This window comes from Myotis daubentonii, chromosome 4 (assembly GCF_963259705.1).
Source record: "Myotis daubentonii chromosome 4, mMyoDau2.1, whole genome shotgun sequence".
In the NCBI taxonomy this organism is placed as follows: domain Eukaryota; kingdom Metazoa; phylum Chordata; class Mammalia; order Chiroptera; family Vespertilionidae; genus Myotis; species Myotis daubentonii.
Genome location: NC_081843.1, coordinates 29,403,547 through 29,427,792, shown reverse-complemented (window position 1 = coordinate 29,427,792; position 24,246 = coordinate 29,403,547). Strand labels below are relative to the sequence as shown.

The 24,246-nt window shown below is 43.5% G+C and overlaps 1 protein-coding gene across 2 annotated transcripts in view; it reads left to right on the top strand.

Moving 5' to 3' along the window:
• Positions 1-24,246, top strand: part of GALNT17 (polypeptide N-acetylgalactosaminyltransferase 17) — a 426,094-nt gene that overhangs the window by 321,401 nt on the left and 80,447 nt on the right. The window contains exons 1-2 of one of the 2 annotated variants that reach the window (XM_059693394.1): positions 1,245-1,322; positions 2,849-2,966. In XM_059693394.1, coding sequence (XP_059549377.1) covers positions 1,282-1,322; positions 2,849-2,966 — 159 coding nt within the window. In that variant the 5' untranslated portion in view covers positions 1,245-1,281. Of the gene's footprint in view, positions 1-1,244; positions 1,323-2,848; positions 2,967-24,246 lie in introns of those variants that run through there. The other variant, XM_059693393.1, reaches the window with a different exon arrangement.

The window sequence follows — 24,246 nt, the reverse complement described above, 5'->3', positions numbered from 1 at the left end:
GAGCTACACATCTCAGCAAATGGGCAGCTGAAGTCACCAGGCAGCCCCCACCCCCTGGCCTCACACTTCTGCTGTGTACCTGCCTTGCTCCCTATGTGCCATCGTCCACATGCACCAGAGCTGTCCCCTATGGTGGCCTGTCCCTGCATTTGGATGAGACCACCTAGTTCTAGCACCCAGCACTGCCTCAATTCCAAGTTTCAGCAAAAACATAATTTGATTGGCTGTTTAGGTTTGGTTGATTGATGTGGGAGATTAGGCTCACACAGTGCTTTTCTAGGCTGCAGATCTGCTGCTTTGAGGGGTCAAGGGCTGGAGGAAATGATTGACAGTGAGTGGTTGCTGTCCCTGGTGTAGCTGGGGTGGCACAGCCGCACCAGTAGAGGCCAGTGTCCCATGTACACAGGTATGATTGCTAGGAGATTTCTGGAAAAGCTTGGATGAGCCTCAGTAGAGGGCAAAGGAGCATTATTTGCTGAGCTTGTGCCCTGTGTGCTGGGCTCATCTCACATCTTTTCACAGCAGCACGCTGTACAGAAGTAACTGGGACCCAGGGTGCTCCATTAACCTAACCCAGTACTGTTTTCAGTGGCAGTGCCAGCATTCACACTGGGTTCTTTCAACTCTGAACGCTGCTATTTCCAGCGTGCCCCACTGATGCCCTGGCTCGTGGGTAGTGGGAGGAATTCCATGGAGTTAGAAATCTGGACACTGAGGTCAAAGTCAAGCTCAGAAGGAGCAGATGAGGATCTGAGGCTGAGGTCTATAGTTCAGTTCCAGAGAATGCCACCGAGTACCTTCCGAGAATGACACCGAGTACCTTCTGAGTGGCCCAGGGGAGTTTCACCGGGCCTCCTTGTGAGATGTCTCTTTTGCCCACGGCAGAATCTTAATGGCACGTCTGGGGTTTGGCAGTTTGGGGGTTGCCAGCTCCTCCATGGAGCCTTGGCTGGAGGGGGCCACATATCAGTAGGCTTTGAAGCTGAGTGGTCTCTGAGCCCTACTCTGTGACTCAGGGCCAGGCCACTAAATCCCCACGGGGCTTGGCTCTTAAATGGAGATGGTCCCTCCTTCGCAGGGCTGTGGTGGTTTTTAAATGAGTCAGTGTGTGAAAAAGTACTTTGCACTGTGCTGGAGACATAGTAATTACTCAATAAATAGCTGCTATAATAATAATAATATAGTAATAATGATGATGACTCTTAGTTGCTTGAATGCAGGAAGTATATTGTGTGTTTTTCTACCCCCTACAGCACCAGTAAAATGCCTTTGATATGGTAGATGCTGAGAAAATATTTGCTGAATGGATTTATTATACAAGGGTACGTAGAATGTCTGGAAGCAGAGATGAAAAGACATAAAGAATTTGTTGATATTGCACTACAATACAGGATGTAATATAATATAATACAGTGCAATATGTAAAATGTAACAGTGGGTTGTCCGTTATTAGCAATGCAGGGTTCCATGCTTTATGCAAAATTGCCATGAATGTGGTAGATTAATGCTGCGATTCCATCAATTTCTGCGCATGCATCCATGATGTGTTGCCTCAGATGGTTTTTGTCTCTGATTTCCATTGAATTCAACTTGTTCCTTTAGCCTACTCCAGAAGAAATAATCTAGGAGATTCATATATACAAAAATAAAATATTAATCTTTGTTTCCAGACTTTCTGGCCAATGGCCACCCTATCAAGTACCTTTCATCTCTCCTGCTCAGTACCCCTTCTCTGTGGGCTAAGACAGTCTCTCTGTGGTTTATAATTGGCCCCTTTGGGCATCAGGGTCTCCTTGGAGTCTTCTCCCCTCTGTGAGGACCAGCATCCTGATCCACTCTCTCCCATCAGAATGTGGAGTCCAGACCTCTTCCTGTTGACCTTCCTTTCTCCAGTTTCCCTTCAAGTCCCCAACTGGTAAAGCCCTTCTTCCTGGGACAGGAGATAGACACATCTGTTCTTCTCCTCTGAGCTTCTCTGAGACTGCCCATGCGCCCATCCTGTCACACAGCTGTCCCCAGACATGCAGTGAGAACCAGTCTCTCCATGTTTGCAGACTTCACATGACATGTGAGACCTGTTCTTGTTCAAGCTGCAAAGGTGCTGGGTTATCCCTAGTTTGACTGAAGCTAAAACATAGCTTTATGGAGAATGGGGGTATGGGCACTGAGGCCTGCAGGAAGTTATCCCATTGGCCAGAGTGGAACCAAGCCTCAAGATATTCCATTGGCCACAGTGGAACCACCCCCACAGGATGGTGCCTGTGATGGGCTTCTGGTACTGATGACTTTAGCATCTTTTATAAAAATTGAGATATAGTTGACATATAACACTGTGTAAGTTTAAGGTGCACAACATGTTGATTTGGTTCATGTATATGTTGCCATGTGATTACCACCATTGCATTAGCTAACACCTCCATTACATCACATAATCATCATTTCCTTTTGTGGTGAGAGCATTTAAGATCTAGTCTCTTAGCAACTCTGGACTTTATAATATGGTATTGTTGACTATAATCACTATGCTATACAGATATCCAGAACTTACTCATCTTCCGACTGCAAGTTTAGACCCTTTGACTAACATCTCCTCATTTCCCCCACTTCCCAGTCCATGGTAACCACAATTCCCCCTGTTGCTACAAGTTTGGCTTTTTTCTTTTTTTCAGATTTCACATGTGAGAACATTTGTCATTCACTGTCTGACTTAGCTCACTTGGTATAATGCCCTCAAGCCCTATCCATATTGATGCAAATGGTGGGATTTCCTTTTTTCTAGCAGCTGAATAAAATTCCAGTGTGTGTGTGTATGTGATGACTTTGACTTTAGCGTCTCTCTCTCCCACAGGACACCAGCAATGATTGGCTGTTCCTTCGTAGTCAACAGGAAGTTCTTTGGTGAAATCGGTCTCCTGGACCCTGGGATGGATGTGTATGGAGGAGAAAACATCGAACTTGGAATCAAGGTTTGTGACATGGCGACCTCTGCTCTCGTTCACATTTGTGAGCAGAGCTGCCTGGTCATCTTAATGTCTATTTAAAGCTTCCTTAGCTGGTGAATGACAGATTCCTCCATCCCACCCCTGTCCCTGAGGATGTTCCAGCAAGACTGTCACCCCTCTTTCGACAGGGAATCCTGGGCTTTCCCTTTCAAAGAGTTGAACAATTTATTCCATGCCTCAGTGACTCACTCTGGACATTAGCCACAGAATTTATTTCCTATTCTCTTCCAGTTTCATTCTCTCCTTACATTTGTCTTAAAATTAAATTACTCCTTAAGTTAGTATTGCCATTCTATGAATTTTGATGGTTTGTGTACATTGTAGAATCACAAGATGCCAGAGAAGAGCAGGACCATGTTCTGTGGGACCCTCCCTTGTCTCAGAAATGCTTCTAAAGAGAATGACAGGGTCGGGGAGTGAGAAGAACGCAGAATGGGCCTCTTGCTTGGACCTTAAGCCAGATTACTTCCACTGTTAGACATGTTATATACTGGATTTTGCTTAAGATTTTGTTTGAAAAGAGAATTCCGCTGGGAAAAAAATTGGACACATTGATATATTCCAACCTCCTCTTTTTAAAGTTAAGATAAATGACCGCCCCCCAACTGGTAAGGCACACCTTTAGGCCCTGTCAGCCTCTTAGCAGTAGACTTGTTGCTCCTGCCTAGTGCAAGTCTCTCTCCACATTGCAAGGAATGAGTGCTGGGAGAACGCCCTTCCTGCCGAGGTCCCTGTGTCTGTTGCCCCCTGTCCTGAGCTTTTGCATAACTAGGCCCCTGGAAAGTAGGCTTGTTGGAAATGACCCAGGACACAATGGTAAGGATTTAAGTTTATTGCATTTCTTCCACCTTCCTGTTGTATTCTCTATTTTGTTCTACCAGGCAGGTACCCAGTGCAGAATCCCTATCCGTAATCAAAGCCTGCTCTGTTTGTGATTTCATTGGTTTAGCCCTAGCTGCTTAGTCCCTTTAAGACACCCCATCAGCCCCTCATCAATACCTGAGTCCCCTTTGTGGAATGAAAGGCTTTGTGCCCATGTGATGTAATAAATGGCCAGGCTACATGCATGAAGGAAATGGTGGGGACCCTCTCTGGATCCTAAAATCGCTCCCTTTTGGAGATCGCAGACTCTTCCTGTGCTTTCAATTCCAGGCAGGGTTCTTTCCTCAATGGAATTTGCATGAGATTTCTTTGTAAAGTCCGGCAATTAAAAATCCAATATGTTATCATAGCTAGTACACTGTCTTTCATCTGTTTTGAATTTAATTGCAGACACAGATCTGGACCTAGCAGTTGAACTTGGCCCTGCTCCCACCTCATCCCTCCTTGTGCTGCTCTGTTGTTTTTTTCCTTAGCTCTCATCCACTTCTAGCATGCCACAGAATTTACTTATGGATCATGTATGTGTATTGTTTTTCTCTATCTTCCCCTTTCTGATTGAAAGCTCTGTGGGACACAGATCTTGCATCCCAACATGTAGAACCAGGCTTGGCACATGGCTCAATAGACATCTGTTAGATTAATGATTGAATAAATACCTGTTGGGAATTTAACTGAGTAGAAGCAGTGGAGTGGTGGAGACAGACCTGATTGGAACAAGTTGATGGTTTATCGAGAGGTAATAACTGGTTCCAGGCACTTATCTGTGAAAGGAAGGAGCTGGAGGAAGCCCTGCATTGAGAGAGTTGAAGTTTTTTAAGTTTTATTTTTAAGGTAAGAGGGGTTGGAATGTCTCTGTCTGCTGTGAGAAGGAAGCCAGTGAAGGGTAAGACCTCATTACCAACATAGGGGAGAACAGGGTGATGGGTAGAGCACTGTCCCTATGGAGGCGGGGCATAGGGGGAGGGTTATAATGCAGTCGGGACTCCAGGATTTGATTGCCACTGTAGGCTGTGTTGTGGGGTGACTGAGGATTTGACAGTGGTACGCACTGCTAAGGCTTGCTAAAATGTTAGTCTCCCTTACCCTGGCTGGTGTGGCTAAATTGGTTGGGCAATGTCCTGTGCACTGAAAAGTTGTTGGTTCAATTGCCAGTCAGGGCACATGTGTGGGTTACAGGTTGAATCCCCAGTAGTGGGCGTGCAGGAGGCAGCCGATCAACGTCTCGCTCTCACATGGATGTTTCTCTCTCTCCCTCTCCCCTCTCCCTTCTTCTCTCTCTAAAAAATATTTTTTTAAAAAAGATGTTGGTCTTCCCACACTTGCAAAGCATTTGCTTAGCAAAGGTGATGGTGGTAACTGAGTCCTGTGTGGCTGCCCCCACCCCTGAAGAAGGCTAAGGGCCCTCCTTCTCCACCTCAGAGCACAGCCCAGTACTCCAAAGCCCCTGGGCCAGCTGAGGAGCCAACCAGTTCCACTCCGCACACTCCTTGTGAACCAGTTGGGGTAGGCAGCCTCAGGGTCTGCTCTCCGGCTGGCTTGTCTTCTCTACAGCAATTTGGCTTCCCCAGATGGATCAGGGTAGATACCATTCTCACGTGCAATGGCCTGCCTCTTACTGTACACCCGAGCACAACCAGCATCCACGCTGGAGGCGAGAAAGGTTTAAATCTCTCCCCATTGACCGTGTCCTTTTGTGAGCTGCAAGCTGACTCCATAGAAGCCTGTCTTCTGTCCATTCTTAAAGCAGAGTTGAGTGCTGTTGATGCCATAAAGACCAAGGCCTGGGTTCAGGGTCTTCAGAGCCACCGTCTACACACTATCCTGGGGTTCTCAAGGTGTGGTCCCTGACCAGCAGCATCGACTTCATCTGGGAACTTGTTACAAATGCAGATTCTCAGGCCCCACCCCAAACCCCCTACATCAGACACTCTGGGGTGGGGTCTAGAAACCTGTGTTTTAACAAGCCTTCCAGGGGATTCTGTCACATGGCCAAGCTTAAGTGCTCCTGGGTGTACACCTTGACCATAGTCAGCTTCTTAGCAAATACATACCTTTCTCAGAAAGGATCCCAGGTGAGAGTTCACATGTTTCAAGGACCTCCTCCAGGTGTCCCCATGGCCATTGCGGGTCCACAGGGAGTCCCTTCTCCTCACTCCCAACCCACACAGCACAGCCCCCACCCCTTAGGTAACAATGCCTACTTCCTCCTTAGCTTAGTATGCAGGTGTCTGGACCAAGTGATTGTCGGTTCCTGGACAGGGCTCCCTTTTACCTGGAGATCTATCTATGTAAGCTGCTTTGTTTACCAATCATAGTATTTCTCTTTACATTTGTGCTATTTTATAATGCTTAGAGCACAAATTGGGGGAATAATAAATACATTTTTAAGAAAGACATCCCCACAGCTTGAAAAAACTTCGAGCTTTTTGTAATCTTCTACACGCATATATAATTTGAACACAGTGGGCACACATACATTTATATAAATTAGCTAGGAGAAACGATACAGAATCCTATGCTTAAGTTAAGTGGGAAGATTTCAATATGTGCATACCATACTCTCTTTGGGATTTTTTTTTTTCCACCAAGAAATAGGTCCATCTGCAATCTTTCTAACTAGTCTCTGACATTTTTCATTACTTTTTAATTCCTTAGTAAGTAGAGTGTCACAAGAATAGGGAAGAATAGACAGTGTCACTGAGGCTGAAGGCTGACTTCCGGCTGTTGCTCAGATGAAAGGCAGCTTGCCTGTGACCAAAACAATCGATACAATACCGTGAAGGGGAAGAAAAGCTTCCCAGGACCAAGAAAATAAATGAGGTTAGAAATGGAAAGGTTTCATCTTGTTCTGAGTAACATTAATCAGAAACCTTTAACGAGGCATATTACTGTAACATACCTACATGCGAAGGAAAAAAAAAAAATCTCCAAGGACAGAAGAGCAGATAGATCACTTTTAAGTGTAGTAAAATCAGGTGGCTTCAGACTTCCCTGGTATATCAGTCTTCTTTGGAAGAAAAGGCGCTACTTATTCTGAACCCTCATGTAAAAGAGTGACAGGCAAGCCTGCTGAACCCTGTCACACAGCTGTTCCTAATGGAAGACAATAGAAAGGCGCTGTCAGATCCTACAAGTATCAGAAAATGTCTTAGCTTGAACAGGACGCTCGAGGACTGAGTAAAAGACAGGATTCATGTGTGTATACATGGCTGTTAAAAATATTTGTGAGGCCAAGGACCCACAATGGAGATGGAGATAAGTAAGCATGTGGGTGTGGGATGCACAGGTGTGATAACCTTACCTGGCCCACCCTAGCCTGAGGGCCTTCTCCTGGGTGCAGTTTTTGCCTATGCTCCACAATAGTCTCAGTCAATGCATTCGACTCTTATCCTGGCAAATTAGGGGAAAAGGAAGTATATATATATATATATATATATGTACAAATTTGTACAGAGTAACAATAATATTCTTAAAAAGCAGATTTTTCCCAACGGGCATGGCTCAGTGGTTGAGCGTCAACCTATAAATCAGGAGGTCACAGTTCGATACCTGGTCAGGGCACATGCCCTGGTTGCAGGCTCGATCCCCAGTGTGGGGCGTGCAGGAGGCAGTCAATCATTGATTCTCTCTCCCTCTCCCTTCCTCTCTGAAATCAATAATAACATATATATATTTTAAAAGCAGAGTAAGACCTGGGTGCCACAACTGCTAGTTGCATAATTGGATGCCCTGGGCCACACTATTTTTTTTTTTTTTTGAAGAGCTGGGCTGCCATTCTTAGGACTCAGATGGGTCCAAGATGGGCATCCTTGCCACCTTGCCCGGCCCAGGCCACTTGAGCTCAACTCATTGAAGATCTAAGGGTCACCCACAGGCTGGGGTGCTCAGAGTCTCTACGCCAATCAGGATAGCTTCATCAATAGATTTGGAGAATTGCCTCCTTCAGAGGGATCATTCAGAAAACTCTAGACCCCCAAATGAACTCACACTGATCTCTTCTGTCCCATCTCTTGCTCACCTTGTCTCTTATCTCTGAGGAGCTAGTGGTGCAATTCAGTCTGAAACTGAAGCCCTGGAAATCAGGGGATAGATACAGTCCCAGTCTGAGTCTGAAAGTCCAAGAACCAGGACTGCTGATGTCTGGGGATGAGAGACTACAGATGTCTTAGCTCACGCAGAAACATGAGACAGGTGCTTTGATCCCCAGCCTCTCCTCTGTCTGTGGGTCTGAGACTCACCCTCCAGCATCCATCTTAATCGGGATAGAGTCCCTGCCCTCTCTGAAACCCCTGACATCAGGCCCCCAATGCCCAGAAGCCTCCCGTGACCTTTGTCTTCCATTTGGAACTCTTGGGCTCAGTTGAAGGTGCACAGCATAATGGTTTGCTACATCTGGTGAATGTTGTGATTGGAAAACTGTCACTCCTGGAGGGGACTCAGACTGGGCTGTATATATCCCCCAATTCTCAGGTCTCGAGGGTATGTTTTGGAATTTTGTTTCTTTTTCCTAATCTCTAGATTGATTGTGGCTTTGGGTCTCCCTTTGCTGCTGGCATTGGTCATATCTGGCTGTGTGCATGTCTTCATAGTGCAGGGTTAGAGTATGTATGTGTTAAAATTCAGAGCAAAGTTTCTACTCTTGTCTGGGGATAGAATAGGCTTTTGGGTTTCACAGACTGGACTTTAATCTGGATGCATGTATTACATGTGGCCAACAGGTCAGTCGAATGCTTTTGAATATGAGGAAGACATGTTGAGTGCCTTCTCTACTGCAGCAGGCACTTTCACTGCGGATACCACTGTAGATAGGCATGGGCAGGCAGAAAATCCATTCATTTAACAGATAATTATCAATGTGATGAGTATGAAAAGATAGGATGGGGGATGCTATGGGAGAATATATCAAGGGGAAATTATCTAGTCTAGAGTGTTGGGATGAGCCTCCCTAAGGAAAAGATGTTTAAGACTTTAAAAATGAGTTGAATTTAGGTATACAAAGAGAGTGTGGGAGAGGAGTGTGGGAGTAGGAATATTCCAGGCAGTTACAGTCATGCAAGATGAATAAGTCCTAGAGATCTACTGTGTGGGCCTCGTGCCTAGAGTTAATACTTATTATATACTTAAAAAACTTGCTAAGAGGGTAGATATTTTATAATGTTCTTTAAAAAATATTTTATTTATTTATTTATTTTGAGAACAAATTGACATACATCACTGTATCAGTTGAAGATGCACAGCATGATGGTTTGACTTACATATATTGTGAAGTAATTACTGCAATATATTTATTTAGCATCCATCTTGTATAGATATAGTACAAAGAGAAAGAAAAAATAATTTTTTTTCCTTGTATGAGAACTCTTAGGATTTACTCTCCTAACAACTTCCATACACATCACACAGCAGTACCTGTAGTCCTCGTGCTGTACATTATATCCCTAGTAAATGTTTGTACCTTTGACCACCTTTCTTCAATCTCTTCTCCCCTCACCCCCTGCCTCTGGTAACAACAAATTTGATCTCTTTTTCTATGAATTTGGGGGGGGTTTGTTTTTGAGGTGTGTGTTTTTGTTAGATTCCATATAAAAGTGAGATCATATAGTACTTGTCTTTCTCTGTCTGACTTATTTCACTTAGTATCCTCAAGGTCCGCCCATATTGTTGCAAATGCCAAGATTTCCTCATTTTTTATGGATGCATAATTTTTCATTGCGTGCTTTATATATATTCATTCATCCATCAGTGAGCACTTCGGTTGCTTCCATGTCTTGGCTATTGTGTATAATGCTGTTATGAACATAGGGGTGCAGATATCTTTTCAAGTTGTGTTTTCATTCTCTTTGGACATATTCCCAGAAGTAGAATTGCTGGATCATATGGTAATTCTGTTATTAATTTTTTGAGGATCCTTTATACTATTTTCCATAGTGGCTGTACCAATTTACAATACTACTAACAGTGTGCATCAGGGATCCCTTTTTTTCCACATCCATGCCAGTATTTATTTATTTTTGTCTTTTTGATGACAACCATTTTACCAGATGTGAGGTGATATCTCATTGTGGTTTTGATTTGTGTTTTCCTAATGACTAGTGATGTTGAGCATCTTTTTAGGTATCTATTGGCCATTTGTATGTCTTCTTTGAAAAATGTCTATTTAGATCTTTTGCCTATTAAATTGGATTATTTGGCTTTCTGCTATTGAATTGTATGAGTTCTTTTTATAATTTGAACGAGGGGTACAAGCCCTAGGCCTGGCCAGTGATCAGGGCTGATTGGGGCCTTCCGGCTGATGGCGGGCCTTCCTTTGTTCTCTGCCGCCCCCTGGTGGTCAGTGCATGTCATAGAGAGCAATTGAACTCCCGGTCTCCTGTTCAAACTCCTGAGGGGACACTTTGCATATTAGCCATATATATATATATATATATATATATATATATATATATATATATATATATATATAGACTAGAGGCCCGGTGCACAAAAATTTGTGCACTCGGGGGTGGGGGGGGTGGGGGGGGCCCTCAGACTGGCCTGTGCCCTCTCACAGTCTGGGACCCCTCGGGAGATAACGACCTGCTGGCTTAGGCCTGCTCCCGGGTGGCAGAGGGCAGGCCCAATCCCTAGGTGCAGCCCCTGGTCAGGCTCAGAGCAGGGCCGATTGGAGAGTTGGTGCGCCGCCCCCTGTCATGCACAGAGCAGGGCGGATCGGGAGGTTGCGATGCCACCCTCAGCCACGCTCAGGGTAGGGCCGATTGGGGGGTTGGGGCACTGCCCCGTGTCACACTCAAGGCAGGGTCGATGGGGAGGTTGCGGCGCCACCCCCTGTCACGCACATAGCAGGGCCGATTAGGGGGTTGGGGAGCTCCTCCCTGTCATGCACAGAGCAGGGCCCATCAGAGGGTTGGGGAGCTCCCACCTGTCACAGAGCAGGGCCGATCAGGGGGTTGAGGAGCTCCCCCCTGTCACTCACAAAGTAAGGCTGATAGGGGAGTTGGGGCACTGCCCCCTGTCACACACAGAGCAGGGCGGATCAGGGGGTTGGGGTGCCGCACCTTGTCACAATCAGGGCAGGGCCGATGGGGAGGTTATGGCTCTACCCCGTCACACACAGAGCAGGGCCTGTGGGGGGTGTTGGAGCGCTGCCCTCTATCACCCACAGACCAGGGCCAATCAGGGGGTTGGGTCGCCGCCACTGTCACACTCAGGGTAGGGCCGATGGGGAGGTTATGGCTCTACCCCGTCACACACATAGCAGGGCCCGTGGGGAGGAGGGGGGAGGTTGGGGCGCCAGACCCTGTCACACACAGAGCAGGGCCGATCAGGGGGTTGGGGCACCGCAGCCTGTCAACACAGAGCCGCAGGGCGATCAGGGGGATGGGGAGCTCCCCCTATCAGGCAGAGAGCAGGGCTGATCAGGGGGTTGGGGCTCCTTCCCCTGTCACGAACAGAGCAGGGCCGATAAGGAGGTTGTGGCCCCACCCCCTGTCACACACAGAGCCGCAGGGCGATCAGGGGGTTTGGGCGCTGCCCCCTGTTATGCTGATCCCGGTGCCGGGAGGCCTCTCGGCTCCGCTGATCCCGGTGCTGGGAGGCATATTACCCTTTTATTATATAGGACAGAGGCCTGGTGCACGGGTGGGGGCCGGCTGGTTTGCCTGAAGGGTGTCCTGGATCAGGCTGGGGGTCCCGCTTGGGTGCCTGGCCAGCCTGGGTGAGGGGCTGAGGGCTGTTTTCAGGCTGGCGGGTGACTGAAGCTCCCAACTGCTCCTATTTTTTTTTTCATTCTGGGCCAGCTTTAGCTCTGAGGCTTGGCTCCAGCTCTTAGGCCTCGGCTGCTGAAAGCAGGTATCTGGTTTGTTTGGGTTCTTTAATCGAAACACTGTTTCAACTCCAGCTCTGAGATCCCGGCTGGCTGAAAGCAGGTTTCTGGGGTTTTATTTAGCTTCTATATTTGTAACAATGTTTCAAACTGCAAGCTCAGAGGCCGGCAGCGGCAGGCGGGGAACGTTGGAGTCCTCCATCACTGAAGCAAGCAAGCCTCATGTTCGCTTCAAGCTGCCTGGCTGCCGGCCGCCATCTTGGCTGGCAGTTAATTTGCATATCGCCCTGATTAGCCTATGGGAAAGGTAGTGGACGTACAGCTAATTACCATGTTTTTCTTTTATTAGTTAGGATATTAACCTCTTATCATATGTATGGTTTGCAAATACTTTCCTTACTCCGTAAGTTGTCTATTCACTTTGTTGTTTGTTTCTTTGCGGGGCAAAAGCTTTTTTATTTTTTTATTTTTCTTGTGCTTTAGGTGTCATATCCAAAAAATCATTGCCAAAAACCATGTCCAGGAGCTTTTTCCCCCCATGTTTTCTTCTAGGGGTTTCATGGTTTCTGGTCTTACATTTAGGCCTTTAATCCATTTCAAGTTTATTTTTATGAGTGGTGTATGATGGGGTCCAGTTTTATTCTTCTGCATGTGAATATCCAGTTGTCCCACACCATATATTGAAGAGACTGTCCTTTCTACATTGAGTATTCTTGGCTCCCTAGTAAAATATTAGTTAACCATATATGCTTGAGTTTATTTCTGGGCTGTCAATTCTTTTCTATAGATCTATTTGTCTGTTTTTGTGCCAGCATCATACCATTTTTGTTCCAGCATCATACCAGCATTATATGGTAATTCTGTTATTAATTTTTTGAGGATCCGTTATACTATTTTCCATAGTGGCTGTACCAATTTACAATACTACTAACAGTGTATTGTAGTAGTATAAAAAGTGTATTGTAGTTAACTGCCAAGTTGCGGTGGCTTGGCAGCTGCAGTTCTCCGGTTATGCACCCGGAACCAGAGAGGAGGGTGCCTGATTCCAGGGTGCATCACCCGAGAACCACCTTCTTGCAATTATCACCTTATATTATAGTTTGAAATTGGGAAGTGTGATGCCTCCCACTCTTCTCTTCTTTCTCAGGCTTGCTTTGGCAATTTGGGATCTTTTGTTGTATCATATAAATTTTAGGATTTTTTTTCTACCTCTGTAAAAAATACCATTGCAATCTTGATGGGGATTGCATCAAATCTATAGATGGCTTTTGGCAATATGGACATTTTAACAATATTAATTTTTCCAATCTATGAACACATACTACCTTTCCATTTATTTGTGTTTTCAATTTTTAAAATCAATGCCTTATCGTTTTCAGAGTAGAAATCTTTCACCTTTTGATTAAGTTAACTCCTAAGTATTTTATTGTTTGTGATGCTATTATAAATGGGATCATTTCTTTTTTAGAAAATTTGTTAGTATATAGAAACAGTACTGATTTTTATGATTTAATTTTACATCCCACAACTTTACTGAATTCGTGATCAGAACTAACAGTTTCTTGGTGGAGTCTTTAGAATTTTCTCTCTATATATATAATTATGTCATCTGCAACTAGAGATAATTTTACTTTTTCCTTTCCAATTCTGACGCTGTTCATTTCTTTTCTTGCCTGATTGCTCTGGCAACAACTTTCAGCATTATGTTATGAGGGTAGTGAAGGTGAATATTCTGGCCTTACTCCCACTCTCTGAGGAAAAGCTTTCAAACTTTCACCACTGAGTATAATCTTAGTTGTGGACTTATTATATATTGTGGGCTTTATTATGTTGAGGTATATTTCTTCCATATCTAATTTGTTAAGTGTTTTTTATCATGAATGGATGTTGAATTTTGTCAAATGCTTTTTATGCATCTACTGAAATGGTTATATGATTTGTGTTATCACAAAATAGTAATAATCTGATAGTAGTAAAAATTATATATATAAAAGCCTAAGTGATTCGCTGACCGTTCTACCGTCCAACTGATAGCTATGACACACACTGACCACCAGGGGGCAGATGCTCAACACAGGAGCTGCCAAGTTGTGGTGGCTTGGCAGCTGCAGTTCTCTGGTTATGCACCTGGAACCAGAGAGGAGGGTGCCCGATTCCAGGGTGCGTCACCCGAGAACCACCTTCTTGCAATCTGGGGCCCCTCGGGGTATGTTGGAGAGCTGGTTTCAGCCTGATACCCACAGGCCAGGCCAAGGGACCCCACTGGTGCACCAATACATTCACTGGGCTTCTAGCCCATTGGCTCCCCACTTCAGGTCTGGCTCCCCACCGGGCCTCTAGCCCAGCCGTGGGCAAACTACGGCCCGCGGGCCGGATCCGGCCCATTTGAAATGAATAAAACTAAAAAAAAAAAAGACCGTACCCTTTTATGTAATGATGTTTACTTTGAATTTATATTAGTTCACACAAACACTCCATCCATGCTTTTGTTCCAGCCCTCCGGTCCAGTTTAAGAACCCATTGTGGCCCTCGAGTCAAAAAGTTTGCCCACCCCTGCTCTAGCCCATTGCAGAGGTCATGAGTCTGGCTCTTATAGAAACTTGCAACTCGATTAGCTAAATAATGAGATGTGCAGGACCTACTGGCTGCGGCCCTAATGTCTGGCACCCATGCCAGCCCATCCACTTAATATTGATTTCCAGTGGAGGCAGCAAATTTTCCTGCTACCACTCTCAGCTGGGAAATGAGCTGCTGCTTCCCTCCTTCCAAGCGGACAGTAGCACCAGCAGGCAACTTCCGGAAAGGGAAAGAGGTGAAGGAGCAGCTCAGGTGGGAAGAAGGAGGTTCCCGCTGACACAAGCCTCTGCCTGGGCAGAAGGGCCTGGGAGGGAGCCTGACACTGAGCAGGGTCCTGCCTTAGGCCAACTAGATTCCAGGTTAAGTAAATCCTGTTTGCTCAATAATTGCATTTTGCAGCTAAATGCCCACAAGTTGTCAATTACTCCCAAGCTTAGGGTAAAGTGAGATGAAAGAAGTGAGACAGATACAGAAAGTGACAGAATATTGGGAGAAGAGAGGAGGGAGCCCAATTACAGGGTGTGTCACTCAAGAACCACCCTCTCACAATCCAGGGCCCCTTGGGGGATGTCGGAGAGCTGGTTTCGGCCCAATCCCCACAGGCCAGGCCACAGTGCACGAATTCATGAACCGTGCCTCTAGTAATAAATAAAGAGTGTAGGAGGAAACTTCTGGAGGTGATGAATATACCAGTATTTACAGCATAGATTGTGGTGATGTCTTCACAGGTGTACACTTACCTCCAAACTCATCAAGTTGATTTTTTGTGTGTTGATCATAGCTCAGTAAAGTGGTTTAAAAAAGAAAAAGATTATTTTAGTCAAGGAGGGGGAAAAATGTGCAAAGGTTTAGAATTATCAGAGGAAAACTTGTCGGGGAACTGTGGAAATTCCATATGGCTGGAGCAAGAAAGGAAGAGGAAAACATGTTAGATGTAGTGGAAGGATTGATGTGAACATTTTGAAAAAAAAAAAAAAAAAGAATACACACATATATATAAAATAAAAAATATATACACACTTTAAATAATTATTAATTTCAGTGGGTTAAATCTGAAAAGAAAGAAACATCAATTGAACAATCAGCTGTTAAAATGTGTATATATTATGGGGACACCCTGAATATACATATAGTACCATATGTTCACCACCTGCTCCTTTGAAGAAATTTAAGGGGAGTAGGGTCATCAGGCTTTTTAAAATAAATTAATGGATCATTATGATTGCTATGTGGAGAATGGATTATATAACTCAGTAGACTCAGAAGAAGGGCACTGAGAGAGCTTGGACTATGGTTGAGGAGTGGGAGAGAAATAGATAAATTCAGAAACAGAATTTTGAAGGAAAGTAGGGTTAAGGCTGACTCCCAAGTTGCTCACTGGAGCAACTGGGAGATGCTAATGCTATTATTTGAGGTAAGGACACCGCTAAAGGAGGTTTGGAGAAGGTTTAGATATGGTGAGTCTGTAATTTCTGAGACACTCCAGCTCATCCAATAGGCAATTGGCTGTGTGGGGATTGAGCTAAGGAGAGAAAACTTGAGGTAGATTTGGCCATCGGTGGCACATAGATCATATTTGAAGTCATGAGAGAGAAAAGGTTGCCTAAAGAAGGGAGGAGGGGTGAGACAGAAGTCCAGATAAAAGTAACATGTAAGGCATGAAAGGAGCAGCTGGAAAGGAGATGGAGAAGGAGTGACCTGGAGGGTGAGTTTGTGGCAGCTGAGAGAAGAGTGCATGTAAGTACCCAAAGTTGGACTTAGCAACAGTAGGCATGGAGAACAGGGGATGAATGTGAGCACCATTTAGGAGGTATGGCCAACAGGACCTGGTTGGCGATTGAAGGTGAGGAATGAATGAGAGGAGCGTGGAAGGAAACCTCCAGGTTTCTGGGCACCTAGGTGGATTCAGTTCGAGAACACCTGCAGAGAAGGTCTTAGGTGGAGCTGGAGAAGTTCCATGTTACAGACTTTGGGTTTGGGGAGTACCAGTCCTCTGTGACCTGGCCGAGTGATGTCACGGGAATTGGCAGAGGGGTTCCAGGACGAGTGCAGGTGTTTGCCATTCCACTCTGGTGTCTGCTGGACCGCGGTGCCTAGCGTTTGGCTGACTTGAAGGAGCTAGGACGTGCTGATGCCTTGTATGATTTGAACCAGTGGCTGACAGCTGGGAGTTGCCGTATATGCTACACCTAAAGAACTGAAGAGTTAGGAAAATAGCGGGTATTTTAAATTGAGGGCTCTTTGTCCTTTATTATGAAATATTTTGGGGAGAAGATCTTAGTTTTTTAAGATGTTTAGAACTTTCACATCTCGGCTCCATATTCCAATTTCATGCAGGTACGTGGGATTCCTAGCTGCTCACCCAGCCCTGCTGTGTTCGCCTGCTTGTTCCTGTGGCACCTCCCTAAATAGGAGATGGGGAGGCCCCATAGAGCCTAGCTGATGAGCCACCTCCCTGTAAAGTTTGAACATCTTTAGTGATACCTTGCTCTCCCAGCATTCACTCTGTGTGACATCCCGTGTGCAGAACTGCTTTCAGGACACAGAAAGAGCAGGAGAAAGGTCATCAATCCTGGCATTGGATAGCAGGGCCATTTTGTATCTTGATTGAAATGTATTGTCAGCCTGTTAAACAAGAAAAATAGACTCGTGTAGAAAGCTGCAAAAACAAAAACACACACATGCATGTACACCACACACACACACACACACACACACACACACACACACATCAAATACACCTTCCTCAAGAGACTTTCCAAAAAACAGTCAGCAATGGGATGTCGGTGTAGAATAAAATGGCTTCCACAGTTTCTAAAATCCTTTAATGCTAATTTTGTAAAGGCTGGGAATTGCACCCTGAGTGGATGAGGGGGTTTAGATTATTTTGTTTCTTGTTATTTTTTCCCCTCAAAAAAAAATTGGAGAATGAAGAATTCAGTAATTATATTTTATGTTAATTTCTCTTATTTTAATTTAACATTTAATTATGGAGAATTAAAACATACACAAAAATAGAACAGTCTAATGAACCCAATCTCCTACTCATTCAACTTCAACAAATACCAACATTTTATGTGTTTTTCAACTTCTGCTCCTCAGCTTTTTAAAAAGAAATTCCCAGCCCTGGCTGGTGTGGCTCAGTTGGTTAGAGCATCTTCCCAGGCACTGAAGGGTCATGGGTTTGATTCCCAGTCAGGGCATATGCCCAGGTTTCAGGTTCAATCCCTGGTCAGGGTGCGTGCAGAAGGCAATCAAGCAATGTTTCTCTCTCACATTGATGCCTCTCTCTCTCTCTCTCTCTCTCTCTGTCTCTCCACACCCTCCCCACCTCTCCCTTCCTCTCTCCAGAATCAATGGAAAATGTATCCTTGGGTAAGGATTAAAAAAAAAAAAAAAGCAAATCCCCATATTTCACCTATAAACATTTAGAGTGCATTGCTAACATATAAAGACTTTTTAAAACATAGGCTCAACATAAAATTACTTATACCCAGTTCATGTTTTTCAAAACTATTTCTCAAAGGTTTGTGAGATTTCTCTGTCATCTATCTATCTCTCTATCTACAATTGATTTGTTCAAATAAGGTTTCAAACAAGGTCCACACATTTCAATAGGTTGATATGTCACTTAAGTACCTTTTATTTTTGCCCATTCTATATATGTTTTTATCAAGGTCTTATTTATTACAATAAAATACACAGATTTCCCCTCATCTTTATTTTCTTATGTCATTCCTTTGTTGAAGACACCAAGTCATTTGTTCTATAAAATTTTGCACAATCTGAATATGGCAAATTGACTGATTCCTCTTGATGCCTTTGAGATCTTCTTCTAATCTCCATTTTCTCTAAGCTGTAACTATATCTGGAAGGATGATTACACTCAGTTTCCTTCCTTCCTTATTTCCTGGTAAGAATACTTTAGGTGGTGCTGTAAACTTCCTACCGAATTACATCAGGAGATACATAACATCGGGTTGTCTGACTGTTAGTTATGTTTAGATTCAACAGTGGGGCCATGTACTCTCAGCCCAATTCATCCTTTATAAAATTCTCCATCAACCTTTCACCCAGGGTTTTAGCAGCCACTAATGGTCATTGCTTAGATCCGTATTTCATCAGAGCCTACAAAATAGAGATTTTTAAACTCTATATTCATTCTGAATTTATAAGCTGTGATTCTTCTATTATAAAGAACTTACCCTCATCCACTATTTGGATCCTCTGAAATACAGTTTAAACAGGAAAGGCAGGATAAATGCTTGATTCTTTGTTTTTATTTAAACAGTTTTAGAATAATGAGTCAATACCATAGCAACCTCCAAAGTAACCAATGAAGTTTTATTTTTCCAATAATATTATGGACTCAGAGTTTAAAAAAAAACTGTTATTTATCTAAATCAATTATAGTCATTACTCAATTTTTGCCCATTCTATATATATTTTTATCCAGGTCTTATTTATTACAATAAAATACACAGATTTGCAGTCTAACGGGTTTCTCATGAGTTATATACAGTCCTATAATCAGCTCCCAAAACATAATACTGAACTTTCAATTGCATCAAAAACTGCCCCTTGGCCCCTCTCTTATCAGTTCTACTTCTCCACACTTCCCCCTCCAGGCAGCCATTTTCTAATTTTAATCACCATATATTAGTTGTGTCTGTGCTAGGTTTTCACATAAATGGAATCATAACTTATAAGTTACTCTTTCAACTAAGATAATGTTTCTAAGATTCCTCCATGTTGTTGTGTATATTAGCAACTCATTCTTTTTCATTGCTGAGAGTACTCCATTGTGTGAATACACAATAATTTGTTATTTTCTTGCTTAAGGGTAGTTACATTGTTTCCAGTTTGGGACTGTTATGATCATTTGTTCCAAAGTCTTTATTGGACATATGTTTTGATTTTTCTTGAATAAATACTAAGGAATTGAATGGCTAGAATATAGGGGTAATATGTGTGTAACTTTTTAAGAAACTCTGAAAGAGGTATCTAAATGTCTGTACCATTTCTTGCTCTTCATTGCTGTATAAGAGTACCTGGTGTTCCACATCTTTGCCAGTATTTTGGTATTGTCAGTGTTTATTTCAACCATAAAGAATCGAATAGGTTTTAAGTGGCACTTCAGCGTAGTTTTAATTTACATTTCCTTGATAACTAATGATATTGAACACCTTTTCTTGTATTTATGGGTAATTTGTACACCTTCTTTTGCCCATTTTAAAACATTGCATTGCTCATTTATAGGTCTTTATTATGTTTTCTGAAAATGATTTATTTTTCAGATACATGTGCTGTGAATTCATATTGATCTATGGCTTGTCTATTTTCTTCTAGAAGCTTTACATTTAGTTCTATGACCCATAAAGATCTTGAAAGAAATAAAAAGAATATCTTGAAGTTGGCAATCATTTTCTTGGACTAGATACAAAGAACACTAACAATTTTTTAAAGTGAGGGAAGGTGGGGAGAGATTAACGGGAATTTATATGCATACTAGAGGCCCAGCGCATGAAATTTGTGCATGGGTACGATCCCTAGGGCTGGCCTGTGATCAGGGCCATCTTCCCCGGCTGCCCACAGCCGGCCCTTCGCCCTGCCACCACCCACCCCCAGTACCCCGTTTACTATCGGGTGATTGGTGCCTGACGGCCAGGGGAAGGGACCAAGAAGTTGGCTGTTCCTGTCTGCTTGCCGGCCCTGCCACCCACCTCCGGTTCCCCATTCACCATCAGGCGATCGGAGTCTGCCAGCCAGGGAAAAGGACCAAAGGGTGGTCAGTGCGCCTCATAGTGACTGGTCCAGCGGTCGTTCTGGTTGTTTCACTGTTAGGGTCAATTTGCATGTTACCCTTTTATTATATAGGATAGAGGCTTGGTGCATGGGACGGGGATGGCTGGCTTGCCCTGATGGGGGCCCCGGATTGGGGCGGGGGGTCCCCACTGGGGGGCGGGGTCAGCCTGGGCAAAGGGCCACGGTCATTCTGGTCTCTGGTCATTCTGGCCATTCTGCCATTTCAGTAATGGGGCTTTTATTATATAGGATATGCATAGCCCATGGACACAAACAATAGTGTGCTGAGGGCCTGGGAAAAAACAACAACAAAGAGGACATCTATAATACTTTCACCGGTAAAGATAAATTAAAAAAATATATAAAAGTGATAAATTGGACTTAAATTTTAAAATGTCAGCTCATCAAAACATAACATTTAATAAATGTATAGGCAAGTCACACACTTGGAAAAAAATGCACAGTGCCTACATCTGACAAAAGAATCATATTCATATCCTATGTAATAAAAGCCTAATATGCTAAGTGTCTGACAGTTTGACCACAGTATGAGGCGCACTGACCACCAGGGGCAGACGCTCTGACTGGTAGGGTAGCTTGTTGCTGGGGTCTGGCCAATCTGAACTGGGAGAGATGGGCTGGACACACTCTGGAATCCTCCCACAGTCCCTCCCAGACCCCGATTGTGCACTGGTGGGGTCCCTCAGCCTGGCCTGCACCCTCTCGCAATCTGGGACCTCTTGGGGAATGTTGGAGAGCCAGTTTCGGCCCGATCCCCACAGGCCAGGCCTAGGGACCCCACTGGTGCACAAATTTGTGCACCAGGCCTCTAGTTATATGTAAGAAATTCTAAAAATCAAGAATAAAAAATGGCAAAAGACCTGAATAGCCATTTTTCAGAGGTTCCTTGCCTCTAGCAGTAGAGGTTCTCATCTCATCTTTCATGTTTTGAGCTCTGGACCTGGAATCAGTCATTTCTCTAAGGAGCTCCGATTCTTTCTTGGGGGAAATAGTACTTAAAGACCAAAGTCTTATCAGTGAGGTTGCTCATTGCTACTGGATTGTCATTGTGTCTAAGCCTTTTTAAGGAACAAAGTTGGGTAATTACTGATTTTTTAAGAAAGAGGAATATAAATCATTACTTCACACTAATATTTCCAATTAAAATTGTTTTCAATTGCAGGATTTTCACTTATTTGATTTATATTTATCTCTTACTAACATAAAAATAAGTCTGGTTCTTATTGATATCATTTCTTATTTGCTTTATCCTACAACATATAAAAAATAGCTTCCAATAAGAATACCAACTAACAAGTTGACTGAATTAAATTTAGTATTTCTTTGTGGTTTGCTTTGTCCTTAGGCTATTTGCCACTAGGGATGTGTAGTCAACACTCTGATTTAAGGGCATTTGAAATAATTTTTCTCTATGTGATTTTGCCACCTCCTTGATATTGGATTTTAGAGTTATATGACAATGAACAATGAAGTTCACTTTTTTCCTATTTTACTGAGGTTACAAGTTAGTTGACTAAATTTATTTGACTTAAAGTTTTGTCTATTTTTAAGACTTAATTTTTTAGAGCAGTTTTAGGTTCACATCAAAATTGAGAGAAGCTCCGAGATTTCCCATCTACTCCCTGCCCGCAACACACGCACAGCCCTCCCCCCACCCCCACCCATTATCAACATCCCTGACCAGAGTGGTACATTTGATACAATAAATGAATCTACCCTGACACATCATAATCACCCAAAGTCCATAGTTTACATTAGGGTTCACTGCTGCTGTACATTCTGTGAGTTTGGACCAATGTGAAATGACATGTATCCATTATAATAGTATCATACAGAGTATTTTTACTACACTAAAATTCATCTCCATACCCTCAATTCTTGGCAACCACTGATCTTTTTACTGTCTCTATAGTTTTGCCTTTTTCAGAATGTCATATAGTTGGCATTGTAGAGTACGTAGCCTTTTCAGATTGGCTTCTTTCTCTTAGTGGTATGCATTTAAGATTCCTCCTTGAATTTTTATGACCTGAGAACTCATTTGCTTTTAATGTTGAATAATATTTCATTGTCTGGGTATGTCACAGCTCACTTATCCATTCACCTACTGAAGGATAGTTGCTTTCAAGCTCTGGCATTTATGGAAACACTGCTCTGGCTGTGCTGTATAGTCACAGCAATGTATGTGTGCCACACACTGCTTTCAGGCTGATTTCTGCTTGGAGCCCTCTTGGGCTTTTGGTTCTCTGGTGTCCAGCACCCCATACTACCGGAGAAGCTGCAGTGTGGACTGCTGCTACACATGGATTCGCTTTGTGTGTGAATCTGCCCCAGCCCACTTTCACTGTGAGTAAGCTCATGGATCTGATTAGTGGGTGGGGGCTGGGGGTGTAATTGTTATTATTGCTAGAGCATTGGAAAAAAGTCCAGGAATTGCCAGGCATAAAGAAAACACGCCCCCACTAAAAGTGTCTTATTGATTGTCAAAGCTAAATTAAATCCTTGCATACTAAAGGTCAGCCAGACAAGAGATAGGGGTAATGTCCTCAAAACTCTAAAAGTGGCATGAGAGTGTCAAGAAAAACCTACGCACTGTCGTCGATGAGTAGAGGGAGTAGAGAATAGAATGGCCACCTGGGAGAAGAGAAGCAAAACAACATTGTGAAGAGCCCACAGGCTTTCTCTATGTCCGTTGTACACCACAGTTTGTCAGCATTCAGTTAGTCTATACTTGGTCTTAAGAAGATAAGCAAGTGGGTAGTATGTTTGAGACTGCATTCCCACAAATGTCATTACACTTAAATAAGGGAGAGAAACGTTTAAAACTATTTTGATTGGCACTATTACCGTGCCAGGCCTCATGAGAATTAATCATTATTGATTCCATTTTACGAGATGATGATATTTGGGCTTGACAGAAGTCAAGGAATTTGTCCAAGATCTTGCAGCTAATAAATAGAAGAGCTAGAACCCAACTCAAATCTATTTGACTCTAAAGCTCTCTGTAACTTTAGGTATTTATTTATCTAGAGCACTTCATTCGCCCACCCTCAGAATAGCTAGCACAGTAACTAGGATTATGTAGCGATGTCCTTATGTAGTAGGTGCTTAGGATGTTGCTTGTACAGAATATATACCCTAAAATCATTCATATTTAATAGATGCAATGTTGATAATTCCTATGTAGACACAGATAGACATCATTGCCATACTTGTATTTCATATGATACACTATCTCAGACACAGAGAACTGTAGTTATGTAATAAACAAAAATGCATTTGAAACAGCATGAAATTGGATTTCCTCATCCATAAATTGTGTTATATTTATGTCTAACTTAGAGTTCAGGAAACAGAACTGCAATGTTGATATTTTTATAAATGGTGTCTAATGTATTTCTATTAAGGGGAGATATATTTGTTGTGCTGAAATGTATTATCATAATAGCCAAACCATTTACTCTGCCACTGCAAAATAGTGTGGTGTTCTACCCAGAATTTCACTTTCCAGCTCTCAGCCTGCCAGATCTATTGTAAATTACTGTAGGCGTCTGTGAGTTATTTTATAGAAAGCATCCATCTATTTTTACAACTCTGAAAAGTCTGTCACTCTCATTCATCTCCCCGGGAATAAAGCAATAATTTTATTCTCTGTAAATGTGAACCTGAATTTACACCATCCTCTCCAATTGGGACTGTAGGGATGTGGGTGATTTATTGGGGCAGGGGACTAGAAAGTGGCATCCTAGCCTGGCGTGCTTGTTGCCATTTTCCACTATTTCCACAGGAAGGGCGGCGAGAATCAGCCTGCTTCTTTTCTATTTGGGTCGTCACTGTTCTGTTCTCTGTAGTGTGTAGGCCTGTTGAATACCATGCCACAAAGAACAGCCCGGGGGTCCTGAGCTTCTCTGTTCAGGCCTGGATCCAGTAGTTGGGTGGATGTCTGCAAACACACCCGGGACACTGTGATGAGCTCAGCCTTTGAGAACTGCCACTGCAACATTGTCAGGGCTTCAATAGGAAGGCAGCCAAGTGCTGGGGCCTCTCAGATATGTGCTGTCCTGTATAGCCCATTGGGCAGGTCCAGGTCAGCCCTTTTGGCATCCCCGCCTTTGGCCCGTTGGGGAAGAGTTTGTGAGA